The following is a 15,689-nucleotide window of genomic DNA, read 5'->3' as shown; positions in this document are numbered from 1 at the left end:
TGACTCATTCGCCTTTGGACTTTGGAGTTCGGGACGTTTTGCTTTTCACCAGCTCGCGGGCTTTTGTGTAATATATGAACAAAGATTTTCTCTCGAGATAAGACCTATACACACCATTAGACTGTGACTTGCATGTAAATAAAACTGTGAGACTTACACGATAAGAATGTACATAGCTCCAAGTATCAGTGCATCTCTCGTGCTATAGATATCAAGAGCATATAGACCCTTTGAGGTAAGGACTATAGACATCGTGACACTGGCGATACAGGTAAGCGGCCGTGGGCTAAATTCGGCAATAGCCATACCGCTTCCGTGTCGAGACATGAATTTCCGAATGAAGGAAAAGCTCCAGACGATGCGAACTGCCATGTTGACAATATTGGCATATACCATTCCGTGGGCACCGAGAGCGCCGACTTTCAAGAATAAGTACGCGGCAGATGCAAAGCATGCTGAAAACACTCCCATCCATACCGCTTGTCTGCGTAGTTCTGTCGAGTTTGCTGCCGATGAGACAAATGCTTCACTTATACCGTTGAAAGCTAGAAATGGTATATAGTAGCAATAAAGTGAAAGCAGGCTGCTGATCTTGGGTGAAGCCCAGATGCGCCCGCCTAACAGACGTAGCAATTGAGGTGCCAGAACTGGACCAAGGGGGAACCCCACAATAGCCATCAGACTATATGCATGGAGAACTTCTGTCAACTGAGTTTTAGCAGCATCGATGTTTTTCACACGTAAATGTCCGCTCCCGCCAGAGTTTAGCAGTGAGGAAAAGAGCGTTCGACTGCTTTCTTCAATGGGCTGAAAGAAAACGCGAGCTAGGAGACCGCCGTAATTAGAGGCTAGTGCGTATATGCCTTGGTCTTCTAAACTCGTCATGGTTGCCAGCATCATTGAATCACCCTGGGTGAGAAGATGTTTTATCACCGATTGAAAGAACACATTTGTGGAAAGCCCTATCATCGGCCATGAGAATCTTCCCATGAAATACTCTGATCTGTCCCTGGACATTTTTATCAGATAGGATATTGTAAGTTTACTTTCCCATGGCCTACCTTGACTTTATCTTTGTGGGAAGCATAGAAAACTTCTGCGCGTCCGTAACCCCCGACAGGGCTAGCATATAGCCGCATATGAGAGTGGAAGAATAACAGAAATAACCAATTGAAAATGGGAGCACGCCAATGCTGTGGCCGGCTCTGGAAGCCCACGCACAGGCAAGGCAGGTTGTAAGGCTTTTTACAAAGGCTGCACTCATTTCAACCACTGCACGTTGTCTGTGTAGCATATATTGCTGCACTACAGTGAAGAAGGGCTCAGTGGAGAGCTCCATAAGGGATGCAATGGATGTGATTATCACGCTTGCGTAGTAGTAGGGTAACTCTGACACCTCTCTCGATGCTAGCTGTACATAAGATGCAGCAAATGCCAGAGCGAACAAGAACCCCAAGGCAAGGCTCAAGTAGGACATGTTCACTACTGACTGCGAGGCTATGGTTCGGGCTTCAGATACATCATTGCTCTTTTTGGGAGATGTACCAGTGCTGTCCTTGTGGGAATACATGGTGAGGGGCTTGAGTTGCAATGGCTGTCTTTGTATAGCCATCCTGATACTTTCCCTGGAGAAAAATAATATCGAGATGAAGTATAGCTCCAGTTGGGATGCAACACCCATTATGGCCGGAGGTAAGCTCCTCAAAACCAACTGATTGGCGGTGAAAGTGAAAATCCTCGAGGCCAGTTGAACGATAATCATCATCGTCGTCCCAGATGCTGATGATGCCAGCATTGCGCTGACATTCTCATCTACTCCTGACATGTAGACAGGATAAAGCCCGCGGGCATCAAAGGCTCTCTTATCTAAGGATCTCTGTGTTTTCGTAAAGCTGGCCCTGCAGCCCGGACTTACAGCAGAGGAAATGAATCTCACTGGTCGACCCCCTGTCGGAAGAGGGAGAAAGGATTAAATAAGAATAAGCTCGGCGAAAGAAGTCCGAATATTGCTCAGCAATTGGCAGGAAGTATATGGGTCCCGCCGAAAAGGCCACGTGCTTTCTGAGTACTAATTTGTGGTAGTTCCCGTTCCCGTGCTCTGGCGTTTATCTGCCAGTGTCTAAGCTCCTCAATTCGGTTTTATAGCACAGGCACAGTTCAACGGCAACATTGGCTAAGTGTATACAACGAACCGTAATATATGCGTTACGCTCACGATTAATTGTGTACCTTTTGTGCTGTGAAACTCAGTGTTCTGAGATGCTTTTGAAGAACGTGTGTGCAGGTTTTCAGCACACGGGAAGAGTCACATTATTACATTCTGGTAGTTACTTGCAAACACGCAGACCTCGTACTCAATCCGAAGTTGATAAGAAAAAAAAATAAAAGAAAAATAAAAAAAAAACCCACGTGTTTTAACACCGAGCTACTGGTCATTGGGTTTTCTGCATAAGAAGGATTAGCTACATAAATTCACACTGCCTGCATCCAAGGAAGCACCTCGAGAGTTGGCTGTAGCTGCGGCTATTTTAGTTCATGTCGACACACCGTGCGAGGTTATTGGAGTTTGTTCCTTGTGTGTCTAATCGCACGTTCAGTCCATACTGAGCTTTAATAGTTCTATGTGAGAATTGCAGAGTTTGGTGTGAGCATGCCGCTACTACACTGGGCTCAGCAATGTCACGATAACCTTTGAAACCTCAGACTCGCTTGCAATGGAATTGCAGATGAGCCCACTGTAGACCCGGCCTTTAGAGCATACGATTGATGCCAATTTAGCAATAAAACTCTCGAGATAACTAATTTGCTGCCCTTTTCGCCATTGAGGTTCACCACATCGGCCCGACTAATATGGAAATTAATGCTGAATACAGGGTTCCTAGCTGTTCACCTTTGAAAGAAGAGTTGTTCCGCCATGTACTATATAGTAAATACACGATAACGGAGGAGCTGGACGAAGAAAAGCAGTTCAAAAAGTAGTACACAGCTACTGCCCGAGAATAACCGCCAACCCGCAGCAAATGTGCTCACACCTGGTCGGATGGAAAGCTCATGTTGATAATATACATCGGAAATCCTTTAGAATGGCGGAAGGAAAAACGGGTATCCTCCATTCTTCGTCTTGAACACACTCAGAAGGAAGCTGTACATACCAAGAAGTACGGAACCCCAGATGATCACAGCTACCTGCTGTGCCTTGTTGTCTGCGATACGGGGCACCTTCATTGCCAGGGCAATTGTTGCAAAAGACAGGACGGCATCTGACGACACGATTAGCGAATTGGCATCAGATCCACATATGAGATAAGAAGTATGCATGTGATTGAGGGCAACATACAAATGGCAGCAACAATCTGCGTTTCCATGCCGAACTGGTTTGAAAATCCACCAGCGAAGTAACTAATACCCCCTCTACCGTCTCCGGCAACATATGGCACTTTGCGAATATGATTGAACATGTGGCCACTTGTGAATAGGAGGATGGCAATCAGGCTGAAAGCAGCCCACAAGTTCCGGTTGCGAACAATGGGAAGAACATAGGGTGACAAAACCGTGAAAAGCGTCACAGCACCCATCAAAATGGTTATGCCGGAGACAAGTCGCATGTAGTTGATCGGACGAACAAGTGGCGGCTTCGGGCCCTCTGGAAGCTGACGGTTCATCCATGTATATAGCTGTTCAGCAGAAATCGGGCTGTAGGTCGAAATCAGTGATAATCAATCGACTAAAAGATTCAGTGTATAGTTACCCGCTGAAGTCGAATCGCAGGGGTGCGTCATCAATCTTGGCGAAGGGGCCAACGGTAGGAGGAAAGACCAGGAGGACAGGCGCAGTTTGGAGCATCAACTACTCAATGTCAGCTAAGATGATTAGATTTCTAGGCCATATTTTTGCTAAATACCTTCTGAAAGGTGCCTTTTCCATCGGAAAAGTCAAGGGTCCCAAAGAGCATTTGAAGTCCATCGGGCTTGGAACCTTTGTTCCAGCTTCGTGCTATGAGCTCCCATTCAGGTTGAAACTCGCGACAAAGGATACACCCATAGCGAGCATCTGCGGCTGTCAAAAGCACTGCAACATGATAGTCGCGAGGCTTAGATGTTATGTCTTCGTACGACGAGTCGGTCAGTTCGATTGGGGCGGAGCGAGAGAGTGAACGATATCTCTCAAATTTGTCTGTGTCTGCGGCGCCGCAAGAAGCGGAAGTGACCATGCAGAGAAAAGAGACAAGAAGGTTGAAGAGCTTCATTTTGGCATGACAATATAATCGTCAGTTTGTGCGGTGAAAAGGAGGCGGATCAGCAATCCGCGAAGAAATTGGCCATGTACGTAGACAGTTCATGGATGGATAGGCAGCGGAGCACTACATATCCGAGAAGCCTAGGATGATAGGTGTCCACAACGCGTACCGCTGAGCGGGTCACTATGCGGGTACTCCATACTTCTTACTCCTACCAAGTAGGGCGCCAATACAACATAATTACCCGATAGTAGTGTTGTAGATGGTTTTAGTATGCCACAAGAGTGGATGAAGGTCTATACATCAAAGATATTTGTCTCAGCAATACAGTAGATGACTAGTTAGAACATTCTATGTTCACTGACTAAATAATAGTCACTGATTTGTGGTACTGTGCCAGCCGCTATCGATGATGAATGGCAGTAACACCGAGTCCCGCCCAATCTACCACTTCCGCGGGAGCGCTCCGGCATCCTTCCGCACATCACTCATTTTTATTCCATCCAACTTTGCCAATGTTGCAACCATGCTACTCGTTCCATCTGTTAAGTGTTCGCCTGCAACACAGGGCATTGGCCTCCTTAGTTTTCAGATCCTGAAGCGATTTTCATCCTCAAAACGATGGCAAGCCCGTCAGCTCAAGGACCGTTTCACAAGGGAAGCAGCAGTGCAGGGCCTGAAAAGCCGCGCGGCTTTCAAGCTCCTTCAAGTACTTAACCAACATGACCCGCCATCCTATACATCCTGATAATTTCTTTGAATAGATAGACGAGAAATACCACATATTTGAGAGCGGACAAACGGTTGTTGATTTAGTATGATAGCCACAATCAAGGTGCCTCAACTCGGGCCATGTTGATTGACAGTATGATCCATCCAATTTAGGGTTATGCTCCTGGCTCTTGGTCCCAAGTGCGTTAGGTGCAGAGTGAAGACTAAGCCAATTGCACCTTGGCTAACACCACACCAGGTAGCAGTAGCTAGAACGCAACCACACGGCCGCGTCCTCGGCGTGGACATTATCCCGGCCCAGCCCCCTAAAGGAGTATCTACGATTCAAGGCAACTTCCTCGACCCGAATATACAGGCCTATGTTCGAGAATTTGTGCGCGACGCCAATAGGGGTAGGCCAAACCCTCCAAGTACGATCTTGGATGCCGATTACGATGACACACAGCTCAAATCGGAGGAGAACGCGAGCTCTGATAAGCAAACAGATCCCAAACAAGGGGATTGCAAATACTCGGTAGATGTTGTCCTAAGCGATATGTCCGCTCCCTGGTTCCAAACGACAGGGTTTGGGAAAAGAAGTCTAAGTGATCCGTATAACAGGATGATGAACACAAGCGGCATTAGTTTCAAAGACCATGCAGGTAGTATGGTAAGTTGCTGAGCTTGCCCTATGCTTCGATGGTTTCCCTCAGCTGATGGATGATAGGATCTTTGCCACGCAGCTTTGCAGTTCAGCCAAGAAGTTCTCCGCACTGGAGGGCATTTCGTCTGCAAATTCTACCAAGGAGCCGAAGATAAGGCCCTGGAGGAACAGCTCAGGGAACTATTTCGGAAAGTCCATCGCCTTAAACCGGAATCGTCGCGCAATGTAAGCATTCACTCGCCTCGTCAAACACAGCATTAAACAGGCCTTCAGGGTTCTGAACATCTGCACAGGAATCCAAAGAATCTTTTTTCATTGGTCTCAGTCGAAAATAGTACACCGAATAAGGGATCCTGCGGCAATTGATAAAACATGGTATGATGCGGTGCTGAAATTTCATGGCATTTGCAAACTAACATGCACAGCCCCCCTTCCTTAGAATCAAGCCGGGCTCAATTATATCTCCTCTGCTGATTCGGAGTCCTCATCCCATTCTACATCAGCAAGTGAAGCCTCTGCTGTAGCATGCACCTTGGGATAGTGTCAGTAAATTTCTTGAATCCGAAAAGACAGGGAAATTTGGAGGTGGCTAGAGATCGCATAACATAGAACAAGGAAACAAGGAAGGCGCAATGAAGATAATGGACTAACGAACCTCCTTGAGACCGCTCAGTTCTTCAACGTATCCAGGCTCATTCAAAGCCCTCAGAACGAAACTCCAACCGTCCTCCTTATAAGCGCGGGTGATGTTATCTGAACAAGCGCTGCAGTGTTTGTAGCTTCTGCCTGTGACTGAAATATTTTCAAATGTCGCAAGGAATCCCCTGACTTGATGTGGCACGAGCCCCAGTGGATGGTCTCCTCGATCATCACTGCGCGAGGTCGGGGCCGGTGCTGCAGCACCCAGGGGATGTTGAAGAAGGGAAACAAGCAACTCTACCAGCAAAGCCGAAGCTATAGCCGCCACACCAGGCCGAGTAACGGTGCACTGCTGATCAAGTGTTTGATCTTTGACAGACTTTCCAACTCTTAGCATAGTGATCTATAGGCCGGAGTGGTTTTACTTACGTTCATCGGTGCAACGACATCGTTGCAAAAGTAGCACCCGAGTTCTGCTGATGGCTCTGTAATCGCTTTAATCCCATGCCGCATGACCACATACGAATCGAACCCGAGAGCCGCATTCATAACTATCTTGCCAGCCGCCTTCCCCATGACAGTTGGCAGCCAGCGTGCTTCGCGCGTATCCATTAGGAGAAAAATGGCATCATGCTCTTCAACAAGTCTCTGGAGTACATCAAACTCCGCCCGAGACTTTTCAGCATCAATGACAGGATGTCCAACCATGGGAACAGAGAGGACATGGCCCGTAGAGTTGACTCCCGGGTATATCTCCAACAGGGCCTGAGACGCTCGAAGAGCCTTCTTCACCCCGCCGTCTATACAATCGACAAAATTGTAAAGTGGTTGCCTCACAGGGTTAGAGAACGATACGGACCCATTATCCACGAAGGTGATTTTAGACACCCCCCAACCCTATTCTCATTGTCAGATGCCGATACATAGACTCAGATCTCCTGCGGTTTCCATACCATCAAATTCCTCGCAACATAGCTCCCGAGGGTTCCTGCCCCCAATAGGAGGCACTTGGTGCGCTTGATCTTATCAAGGTTAAGATTGGGGCTGATACGCCATTTCATGAGTTTTAGATTTAGATCGACCGACTGGTCGGCTAGTCTGAGGATTGTATCAGTATATGATACAAGAGTCTCAATAAAAAAAGATGGTGTCCCTACCTCTTAGGATCCAAGTACTCTGTGAGGTCGACGAAGCGACCTGTCAATTTACCGGCTGGATTACGCTCCCAGCCGGTCACCTTCGGCATGTCTTTGGTCGAACTTTGCGACTCTGCAGTAGCCGCTGCTTGCATGTCATCCGATTGCAGAGTCAACACTGTGCTTCTGTAATGACCGGGGCTGGGATGCGGCTGCATGTCACGGTATCTCAGTACCTGTATCTTATTGAGTCCCCACCGTCGTTTTACAAGTACCAGAAGGTTTCTCAGCATCCATCCAGGTGCATCCTCATAGTTTGAAGGATCAGCGAAACAGACGAAGCAGTCTTCAAATCTCGCACCTCTGAAAAAGCCATCCTCGTAGGCTAGGAGAGGAGCAATCCTCCACCGTGGGCCATCGTGATTTATTGATTCCGTAAACCCGTCGGTAACTTCTGAGTTGCTTTCGAACATTGTTCCATTTCTGGCACCATGAAGTCTCCTGGCCAAGAAAAACCCTCGCTGGCGGTCTTCTACACTGTAGCTCCATGTCTTGACCGTTTCCACGAGATTTGATAATTCAGCATCTTCTAGACCCCTAGCCGGTGACACCGCTCCTCTAGTTTGACAGGAGTTGGCATTTTCCTCGGTCCTCTCAAGAAGGGCCCAGGAAGGGCTCGAGTGCAGTGCCGGGAATGCGAACCAATAGTGAAATTTGTATTTCTTTAGATCCGCGTACGACAAAATGAAGAATGACGCAAGCAAAGAGGGGCACGAATAAATAGTGCCATCGCATATGGCATCCCAGACCTAGTATGTCTACAAGTCAGTATGATCCTGGTTGATTCAAAAGTGCGTGCCTAACCGTTTTCGCGGACTGCTGGAGAATATGTGCCTTATCGATGTTTGTATACTCCTCAAGTGTATTGACATTCTTGATCAATCCTTCAGCTCGATAAAACCCAGCCGGTGTCCTGGTAGCCAGGCGGCTCGTCAATATATATTATTGTTCGTAAACACCCAGACCCGTAGTAGATCATAACTCACTCATCTGTTGTCAGGGCGTTCCCATGTATCTGCATTCGACAGGAGGCATTAGGGAGGTCTGTAGATCGAACCTCATAGAGACCTAGCACTTTACGGGCAGCATCGTCAAGCTTGTCGTGATTAATCTTAAGTGAGGATAAAGCCGTATAGAATGGGAACTCTATATCGGAAGCGAACGGAGTGTAGCGCATTGTTGAGCTCATCTCCTTTTAGGGTAGGGTATGACGTTGTTGCGTTCCTCGAGAATAGAGGAGCTATGTAAGTAGGACCATATTCCACGGTGCGTGAACTGATCTTAAGAGTGTGGCGGTCTCAGAACAGCGTCCGCAAAATTACAGTGCTTTCGCTATATACTCGAAATATTGTAGGGGTGAGGGGACCTTAAGTGTGTCTGCTGGGGAAGAGGGGGTGATCTATTTATCTGTGGTGGGGCAAGTCACAGGGTATAGTCATTAGTAACTTAGTTGACTACCCCACCCTTGGAATTAAGATACGTACGTTCTAGCCTTGGTACGGCTTGTTGTATTTGATTTCTGGGAGTTTGCGCTCCGCTACCTTAAAAGCTACCAAGAACTTATTACTTGTGTAGTAAGGTACATGATACAGTGTTCCTTACTACTACATCGTAATATACTTGTTCTCGCTACGCAGGGGTTCTACTATATTTTGCTGCAGGAACCTCAATGGTATCAACCCTGTCTCACATCAAAAGTATATTGGCATGCAAAACACCTCTGGCGGTGGTTTCTACAGAATTCCCCAAGACAATATCATAGTGACCACGTGTAGACTTCATATGAAGTATTCGCTTTATGTGAGATTACTCGATAATTGAGACGTCCCGGACTTCCGCTAACTACGTCATCAGTTGCCCATGGACGTTCCTGACCACTGGCCTTTAATAAACAAATTCACTTTCATTATAGAGGTCTCACAGATAAGATGTGGAAGGATAAATGCATATTTACAAAGATCCGTATGAGGACTAGCGGATGTGAGCCTTGTGACGCAAGGCCGCAAACTTCCCACTATGAACGCCTACCCTCCTCTGTTGGTGTAAAGACATTCGTAAAAACACAGATGCTAGCCAAGCGAGATAGCAGATTCAAAAAATAGTATATTCACCCACCCGTAGGTGCCGTGTACATATGCAGTTGAAGTCAGTTAAGCAGAGAGTTCAGTATTCGGATAGAGTAAGTCATCCGTCAGACGCAAGGTCCTTTCGGTAGACCGAGTATGTCAGTTTATTAGAAAACAGAGCGTGCTTATGTAAATTGCAGGCTGTCTCGTGCACAACGAATATTGATGTGGTTAAAAGTCTCATGATGAGTTAGAAGCATAACTCTAATTGCCCACTTCAGGCCTGCGGACAAGGAATCCTCCATTGTCCAAGTGACGTTTGACATCGCTGACAGTATATTCACCTCGGTGGAACTGTAAAAGGGTGGAGAAAAGATCAGTCACCAGGACAGGACGGGTTCTCGTAAGGGTTGAACGAAATACTACTACTTACCATGCCAGCGCCTAGGGCAGCATCAGTCGTAGTGTTTTGGAAGACTTCTGCAAAATGTTCGGGTTTTCCAGCACCACTGGAGGCGATTACTGGTATCTTAATAGCGGCTTTCACGTCATTGATCAATTCCAGATCAAATCCGCTGTTGCTTCCGTCCTTGTCGATGCAATTAAGCAGAAGTTCACCGGCACCCATTGCTTCGACCGCCTTCGCTAGTTGTCGGACGTCGAGGTCTCGCGACTCTCTACCACCTTTAATGGTACACTGGTACCAACAAAATGCCTGACCGGCGGCATTTGGGTACTTTGTCCGGATTGTATGATGGTTGGTATCTTCTGGGCTGTCCACATAGACACGTTTAGGATCCACACTCACGACCACAGCCTGGTTACCATATGCTTTGGATATAGATTCTATAGCCGTCTTGCCTGTCAGCTTTTCGCCTCCTTCATAATATTCCTCTGCTGCGATAACGGCATCCGAACCAATGCTGACTTTATCAGCACCGGATTTGAAATACATCGTCGCAACATCAAGAGCTGAGACGTGAGTGCCATCTGTATCAATAGTGTCCTTGATACCGCCCCCGATAGTCAGCGGCACGAAAACAGTTTCTGAAGTCCTCCTGAGAATTTCCAGCATGGGAGCATCTGCAACAGGACAATTCCTGAAGGAAGTGATGTTTAAGAACGTGACCTCATCAGCTCCTTGCTCGTAGTACTTCTTGGCCATGTCCACGGGCTTCCCCAAGTTTCTGACTTGGCCTCCTGTATCCACCCCATCCTTTTCACGGACATCATACTGATCTCCTTTCGTGACGACGAGGTCACCAGAATCATTGGTGCGCACATCAAGACAGGCAATGATTCTACGTGTCAGCCCATCTTTCTTGTCCAAGGAGAGCGACGCTTGCGGGGTAAGCGTTTGGAAGCGATCACCATTCAGGAAGGCGCTAATAGTCCGTAATCCAGCCTGGCCACTTTTCTCCGGGTGAAATTGAGTCGCGAAAATATTCTCCCGCGCAATAGCACCGATAAACTCTTCTTCGCCGTAAGTAGCTGTGGCGACTGACCAGCCGTCCTTCTCAAGGAGCCCTGGGGTGTAAAGAGCTGCGTAAGAGTGGACATAGTAGTATTTGCTGTTTGGGCTTAATCCGTAGAAGCTCCGATTCTCCGCAGACTCAAGCTTGGTGTCTATAGCAGAGTTCCAGCCTATGTGTGGTACACTCTTAGTGTCGGGATTGAATTTCTGCATCCGCATCGGAATCAATCCCAGCCCCGGAACATCGGAGTCCTCCTCAGACCCTTCAAAGAGTGATTGCAGACCAACGCAAATCCCCATGAATGGCTTTCCAGAAGCTATGTGTTGCCTGATAGGATCCAAGAAGCCTCCCTCTGATAGTTGAGATAAGCAATGGCCGAAATGACCGACACCTGGTAGGATGAGTTTCTGCCAAATAGTCAGCGCTACACTGAAAAAAAGAAAAAAAAAGTATGTATCATCATCCTGGTTACCTCCGCATTCTTCACATCACTTGGAGACTTAATCCATTCCACCTCGTAGCCGACTTTGTTGATCGCATTGACCAGGGAGCGGACATTTCCGGCGACGTAATCGAGCAGATGTACTGTAGGCATCGTGGCATGCGTTCTATCAATGTCTTGTGTAAGTAAGTCTGGAAACGATGAGCATAAGTATAGGTCTTCGCTGATTTAAAGGCCAATATTCCTGCGGCCACTCCCAGCAGTAAGTCTTCGGAATAATTGCCTTGACAATAGGAGAAGTCGCAATTTGACTTGGGAAGATTGTTCTTCTTCACCCCACCATGGCTGGCGATGCCGGGCTGAGTCATTCGCAACAACCCACTTTGAGTTACGTTAATCCAGTAGGTAAGTATGTCTCCAATTGTGATCTTGATCTCCATTAGTACCATGTGTACGTTCATTGCTCCTATCCTCTATCTTGCTCTTCCTTCCTTCTTATGACTTTCTTGCCCATATATGCCCCTCTCAAAGTAGTTTGTAGTTTTACCTCTAATCCCTAGTTCACTTCTCTTTACTCCCTAAACCCTATTCGCATGTGCGGTTTTTGGTACCGATTAATACATTATTGCCGGTAAATCGGAGGGTGGGACCTGATGAACGTTGACCGCCTTTGCTATGAGCATTGAAAGAAGGCCTTAATTACCACTTAGTCTATACTTACCCCTCCTCCCGCCGCTGTATGTTTCCGTAGTACCTATAGGCACATACCAGTGGTTACTTACTCCTAAACCCAGTTGGCGCCTTGACCTCTGAGCAGCCACCAGTTTACTTATAATATTTCCTTGTTCTACTACGACATGCACCGAACAGGAGCATCGTGGGGTTCTTTCGTGTTATACCAGGTGACTACGGAGCACAGTACGTAAACAAACAACCGGAGGATGACTGTATGTTAAGCCCAAACATCTTCGTTATCGCGTCGCTGGGAGTACGGCGATACCTGAACTCCATCGGAGCCGGCCGCAAATATAGCCGGCAATATACATGTATTCACTGCATAGCGCCTTAGTACTGCAGGTGGACATGTGCTAAAGCGGGACAGAGTCTGAAATATGAGTTCCAATACACTCATAATCAGCTCATCTCCGGACTTGTTAAGTTCCATGACTTAGGAGTATGTAATTTGGAGAGATAATCAAGATTATTCTCGAATATATTCGTCCGAGTAGCACCCATATCAGGGCCGTACAAACCTAGTTAGTACCCCCAGAGCTCTCAAGATAAATGAGCCCCTTTCGAGGCTGCCAACAATATATTAGCGATGACTGGTGAAGCGTCAAGGGAGTGCCCGTACCGGAGAGAATTGCCTAAGTTTTACCCCGGCCGCTTTTAGAATAGCAGCGCTCTTATCTGGTCAGCAAAATGACAAAGTGTGGACAGCAAAGGACATACATCGTTATCCATATTATACCCTTGCGAGTATACGACTTCTGTTATCCCGACTTGTGTAATTTTGACGGTACATGTCAAGCAAGGGCACCTAACCGGCTTAAGCAATGTGCCGTGCATCTTCAGAAGTTCGGGGATTGACGTACGTGTCACAATAGAGTATTGCGCCCTCTCGTATGCGCTCTCTTCCGGCCTCCAGCAACGCATTCTCTTCGGCATGGAGGCAGAGGCATGTTGATAAACCCACACCTCCACCCTCACCACGGTTGCACCTTGGACCTAGTCATAGTAAGTGCCTGTACATTCAATCGATAGTACAATGTGTAATCTTTAGGTTTCGTACAGCCGCCCTCATTGCAATTTCTAATGTGCCTGGGGGTTCCATTATACCCTGTGCTTATGACACGACGATCACGGACAAGCACGCAGCCCACCCTTCGCTTCATGCAGTTACTTCGCTGAGCGGCTAAAGATGCCAGCTCCATGAAATACTGATCCCAATTAGGCCGTAACCGCTCCTCGTCGGCAAGATTGAGGGCTTTGAGAGCCGCATGCAGTTCATCAAATGAAGAAGAGGAATTGAACAGCCGTACTTGTGCCCGATCAGTGAGGTATGCGCGTCCAACATTTTTGTCGTAGAGATGTCTGTCATTCCATAATACAAATTTCTCCAAAGGCGGTGGTTCGACCAGTCTATCCCGGCATCTACAGATGGTGCGTTAGCTTAGCTACGATGCTCGTAAGGTTATCAGGGATCCAGACCTGTCCACAAATCGCTTCCATCTCAAGCTTACCGGCGCATCAACGCTAACTAGAAGGAAGAAGGGGCGTTGAAAGAAACGGTCTAAAATAGTGACATCCCAGATGTCTGTTGTAACCCAATGTTCTTGCCATCGTTTGGTTACGAAGTCTAAGAGGGCTTTAGAGTCCTCAAATATAAGGTGCGGTGGCGGACTACTTTCATCCTCTGCAAACTCCACTGCCTGTAATTGGCGATCGCCGTCGGCTTCATCAGTTACTCGAAGGGAGCTAACATCTTTCAATTTGAGAAGTCGAAAGCCCTCCTTCTGTATCAGATAATCTGCGACAGCATGCTTCCCAGAACATATGGCTTTGCCGCATAGTATTAGCATATATTGAAGACACCAAGACACGCTGCTTGATAAGATGCTAACCTCCGCATAAGCCTAACAACATGATTACCTGCTTGGTAAAGCCAGTGTAAAGGTCAAAGGCAGGAAAAATTGATAAGCGCGCGTCCCCGAGTTCGGGGAAGAGGGGCTGGATCCTGGGTTGGACAGGAGGGCATGCAGAGGTCGGATTAAGTTGGGCGAATGGCTAAAGTAGGGAATTTTTCACATGTACATCTAGGCACCAGGTACGGAGTGCCAGGAACATGTAACTTATTAACGGATTGATACCACATAGATAATTACCCGCTCACCTCCCCCCCACTTTCGCTCAATAATTTTGAGCAAACTGCGGGCCATACTTTCAGCAAGCTTGAAACAGTAGCGGCTCAAGTAGGCCAACTGGCATGAATTGCTCCAAGACATGGGAGAACTGTAGTTTCTGGCCAGTAACAGGCCTTTGCTATGCACCTCCGTAAGGCTCTTGTTAATTACCCTATTATTGGTTACCCGGTAGTTACTGCATTCACTCTTTTAAACAACTTCATAATTTTGATGCATGGCAGGCTGGATTTAATGAAGAAAGCGCACACTTTCCCTCAGAAACCTATTTAAAACGAGGTTCCTGTGGTATTCAGTACGTATTAAGTTGTGTAATAAGCCGTGGTTGATTCTGGCACCTAGTTATCTATCTATACGAGCAATGCCAAGTTTTTTCTACTAAAAAGAAAAGGTAAATGCTAATTAACTACTTATCTACATTGCTGGCCCTTATACTCCGTACTTTTAGCGCATTTCCAATCGGCAACGGTGCTTCTTACAGCTTTCGCCCTTTAGGAAGTTTGCAACACATACGTTCAGTTTACTTCCTGAGCATCAAAAAGCACGTACCAGAAGATTATGTTAGTACTATGATTTAGGGAAGTCAAACTATCTCTACAGAGATAGGCAGGCAACCTGTACTTTCCACATCTGGCGCAAAGTCACGTGACCGAATGCGCTAGCTCGCCACCACGAAGACTGTTCCCGAATCGCTCTCCAGGCTTTGATCATACCCTTGCACATGTCCTGGAGAATGCACTGATTGTTTAAGATTGCCTTGTTTCTATCCAGTTGCTTTTCCTCATCTTATATGGCTCTATCTCCTTGAATTTATACTGGTCAATTCAAGTTTGACGCCGTTGTCTCCCGCACCCAAACCTGCACGCATATCTCTCTTTCAAACGCCCTCTTACCTTCGCTGCGTCTTTGCTTCCCCAAGTCTCGTCCACTCTGGTCGTATATACTATTCCATGCCTTGATTGCCCAAAGCTTGTGGAAGTGCCCCAAGGCTGTTCTCAACGAAGATTACATGAACTTATATCTCTTGAGCTCGGTCGCAAGCGCGAATTAGATGGGTTGCGGCGTCTGATGCTGCTTGTTATACTGGCAAGGCCCGCGGAGCTTTTTATAACTCACATTATCTTACTGCAGACTAGTTGGCTTCGTCTCTGTATCCACCGGACCTGACACCTTGTTTGTATGCAGTGATTCGAACACTTGCCGCGCAGCACTCAAGACGCTTCTTCAATCTACTGAGTTCGAGCAAAGCCCTCGATAGATACTGGGTTTACGATCTCTAAGCATTTGAGACAGGAGTGAGGCTATACGTCATACTGTCATCTGCAATTTGCCAACCGT

General features: G+C 47.1%; 6 protein-coding genes across 6 annotated transcripts; 1 reads left to right on the top strand and 5 right to left on the bottom strand.

Annotated features, from left to right (window-relative positions):
* Positions 1 to 4: 4 nt before the first annotated feature.
* On the bottom strand, positions 5 to 1,825 carry RFT1 (oligosaccharide translocation protein Rft1; the record flags this gene model as incomplete). The annotated part of the gene is made up of 3 exons (XM_041683578.1): positions 5 to 104; positions 158 to 1,009; positions 1,062 to 1,825. The coding sequence occupies 3 exons, from the start codon at positions 1,823 to 1,825 to the stop codon at positions 5 to 7; spliced, it is 1,716 nt and encodes a 571-aa protein (XP_041537971.1).
* Positions 1,826 to 3,078: 1,253 nt separating this feature from the next.
* Positions 3,079 to 4,246, bottom strand: OST3 (OST3/OST6 family protein; the record flags this gene model as incomplete). The annotated part of the gene is made up of 4 exons (XM_041683567.1): positions 3,079 to 3,260; positions 3,338 to 3,693; positions 3,749 to 3,846; positions 3,902 to 4,246. The coding sequence occupies 4 exons, from the start codon at positions 4,244 to 4,246 to the stop codon at positions 3,079 to 3,081; spliced, it is 981 nt and encodes a 326-aa protein (XP_041537970.1).
* A 400-nt stretch (positions 4,247 to 4,646) lies between these two features.
* On the top strand, positions 4,647 to 5,947 carry MRM2 (RlmE family RNA methyltransferase; the record flags this gene model as incomplete). The annotated part of the gene is made up of 6 exons (XM_041683555.1): positions 4,647 to 4,946; positions 5,002 to 5,052; positions 5,123 to 5,149; positions 5,208 to 5,618; positions 5,676 to 5,837; positions 5,906 to 5,947. 6 exons carry the CDS (start codon positions 4,647 to 4,649, stop codon positions 5,945 to 5,947), a joined length of 993 nt encoding a protein of 330 aa, XP_041537969.1.
* Positions 5,948 to 6,068: 121 nt separating this feature from the next.
* Positions 6,069 to 8,636, bottom strand: ATG7 (putative autophagy ubiquitin-activating enzyme ApgG; the record flags this gene model as incomplete). Its single annotated transcript, XM_041683544.1, has 7 exons — positions 6,069 to 6,143; positions 6,268 to 6,630; positions 6,681 to 7,148; positions 7,205 to 7,349; positions 7,409 to 8,196; positions 8,252 to 8,360; positions 8,434 to 8,636. 7 exons carry the CDS (start codon positions 8,634 to 8,636, stop codon positions 6,069 to 6,071), a joined length of 2,151 nt encoding a protein of 716 aa, XP_041537968.1.
* A 1,141-nt stretch (positions 8,637 to 9,777) lies between these two features.
* Positions 9,778 to 11,583, bottom strand: HIS7 (imidazoleglycerol-phosphate synthase; the record flags this gene model as incomplete). The annotated part of the gene is made up of 3 exons (XM_041683533.1): positions 9,778 to 9,867; positions 9,947 to 11,395; positions 11,461 to 11,583. The coding sequence occupies 3 exons, from the start codon at positions 11,581 to 11,583 to the stop codon at positions 9,778 to 9,780; spliced, it is 1,662 nt and encodes a 553-aa protein (XP_041537967.1).
* Positions 11,584 to 12,683: 1,100 nt separating this feature from the next.
* DCD1 (deoxycytidine monophosphate deaminase) lies at positions 12,684 to 14,076 on the bottom strand (the record flags this gene model as incomplete). Its single annotated transcript, XM_041683522.1, has 7 exons — positions 12,684 to 12,731; positions 12,785 to 12,835; positions 12,883 to 12,970; positions 13,026 to 13,158; positions 13,223 to 13,584; positions 13,642 to 13,990; positions 14,055 to 14,076. 7 exons carry the CDS (start codon positions 14,074 to 14,076, stop codon positions 12,684 to 12,686), a joined length of 1,053 nt encoding a protein of 350 aa, XP_041537966.1.
* Positions 14,077 to 15,689: the final 1,613 nt, after the last annotated feature.

Source organism: Aspergillus luchuensis, chromosome 1, assembly GCF_016861625.1.
Source record: "Aspergillus luchuensis IFO 4308 DNA, chromosome 1, nearly complete sequence".
Taxonomy (NCBI): domain Eukaryota; kingdom Fungi; phylum Ascomycota; class Eurotiomycetes; order Eurotiales; family Aspergillaceae; genus Aspergillus; species Aspergillus luchuensis.
Note: the sequence above shows the minus strand (reverse complement) of the source record. Positions and strands in the feature narration are given on the sequence as shown.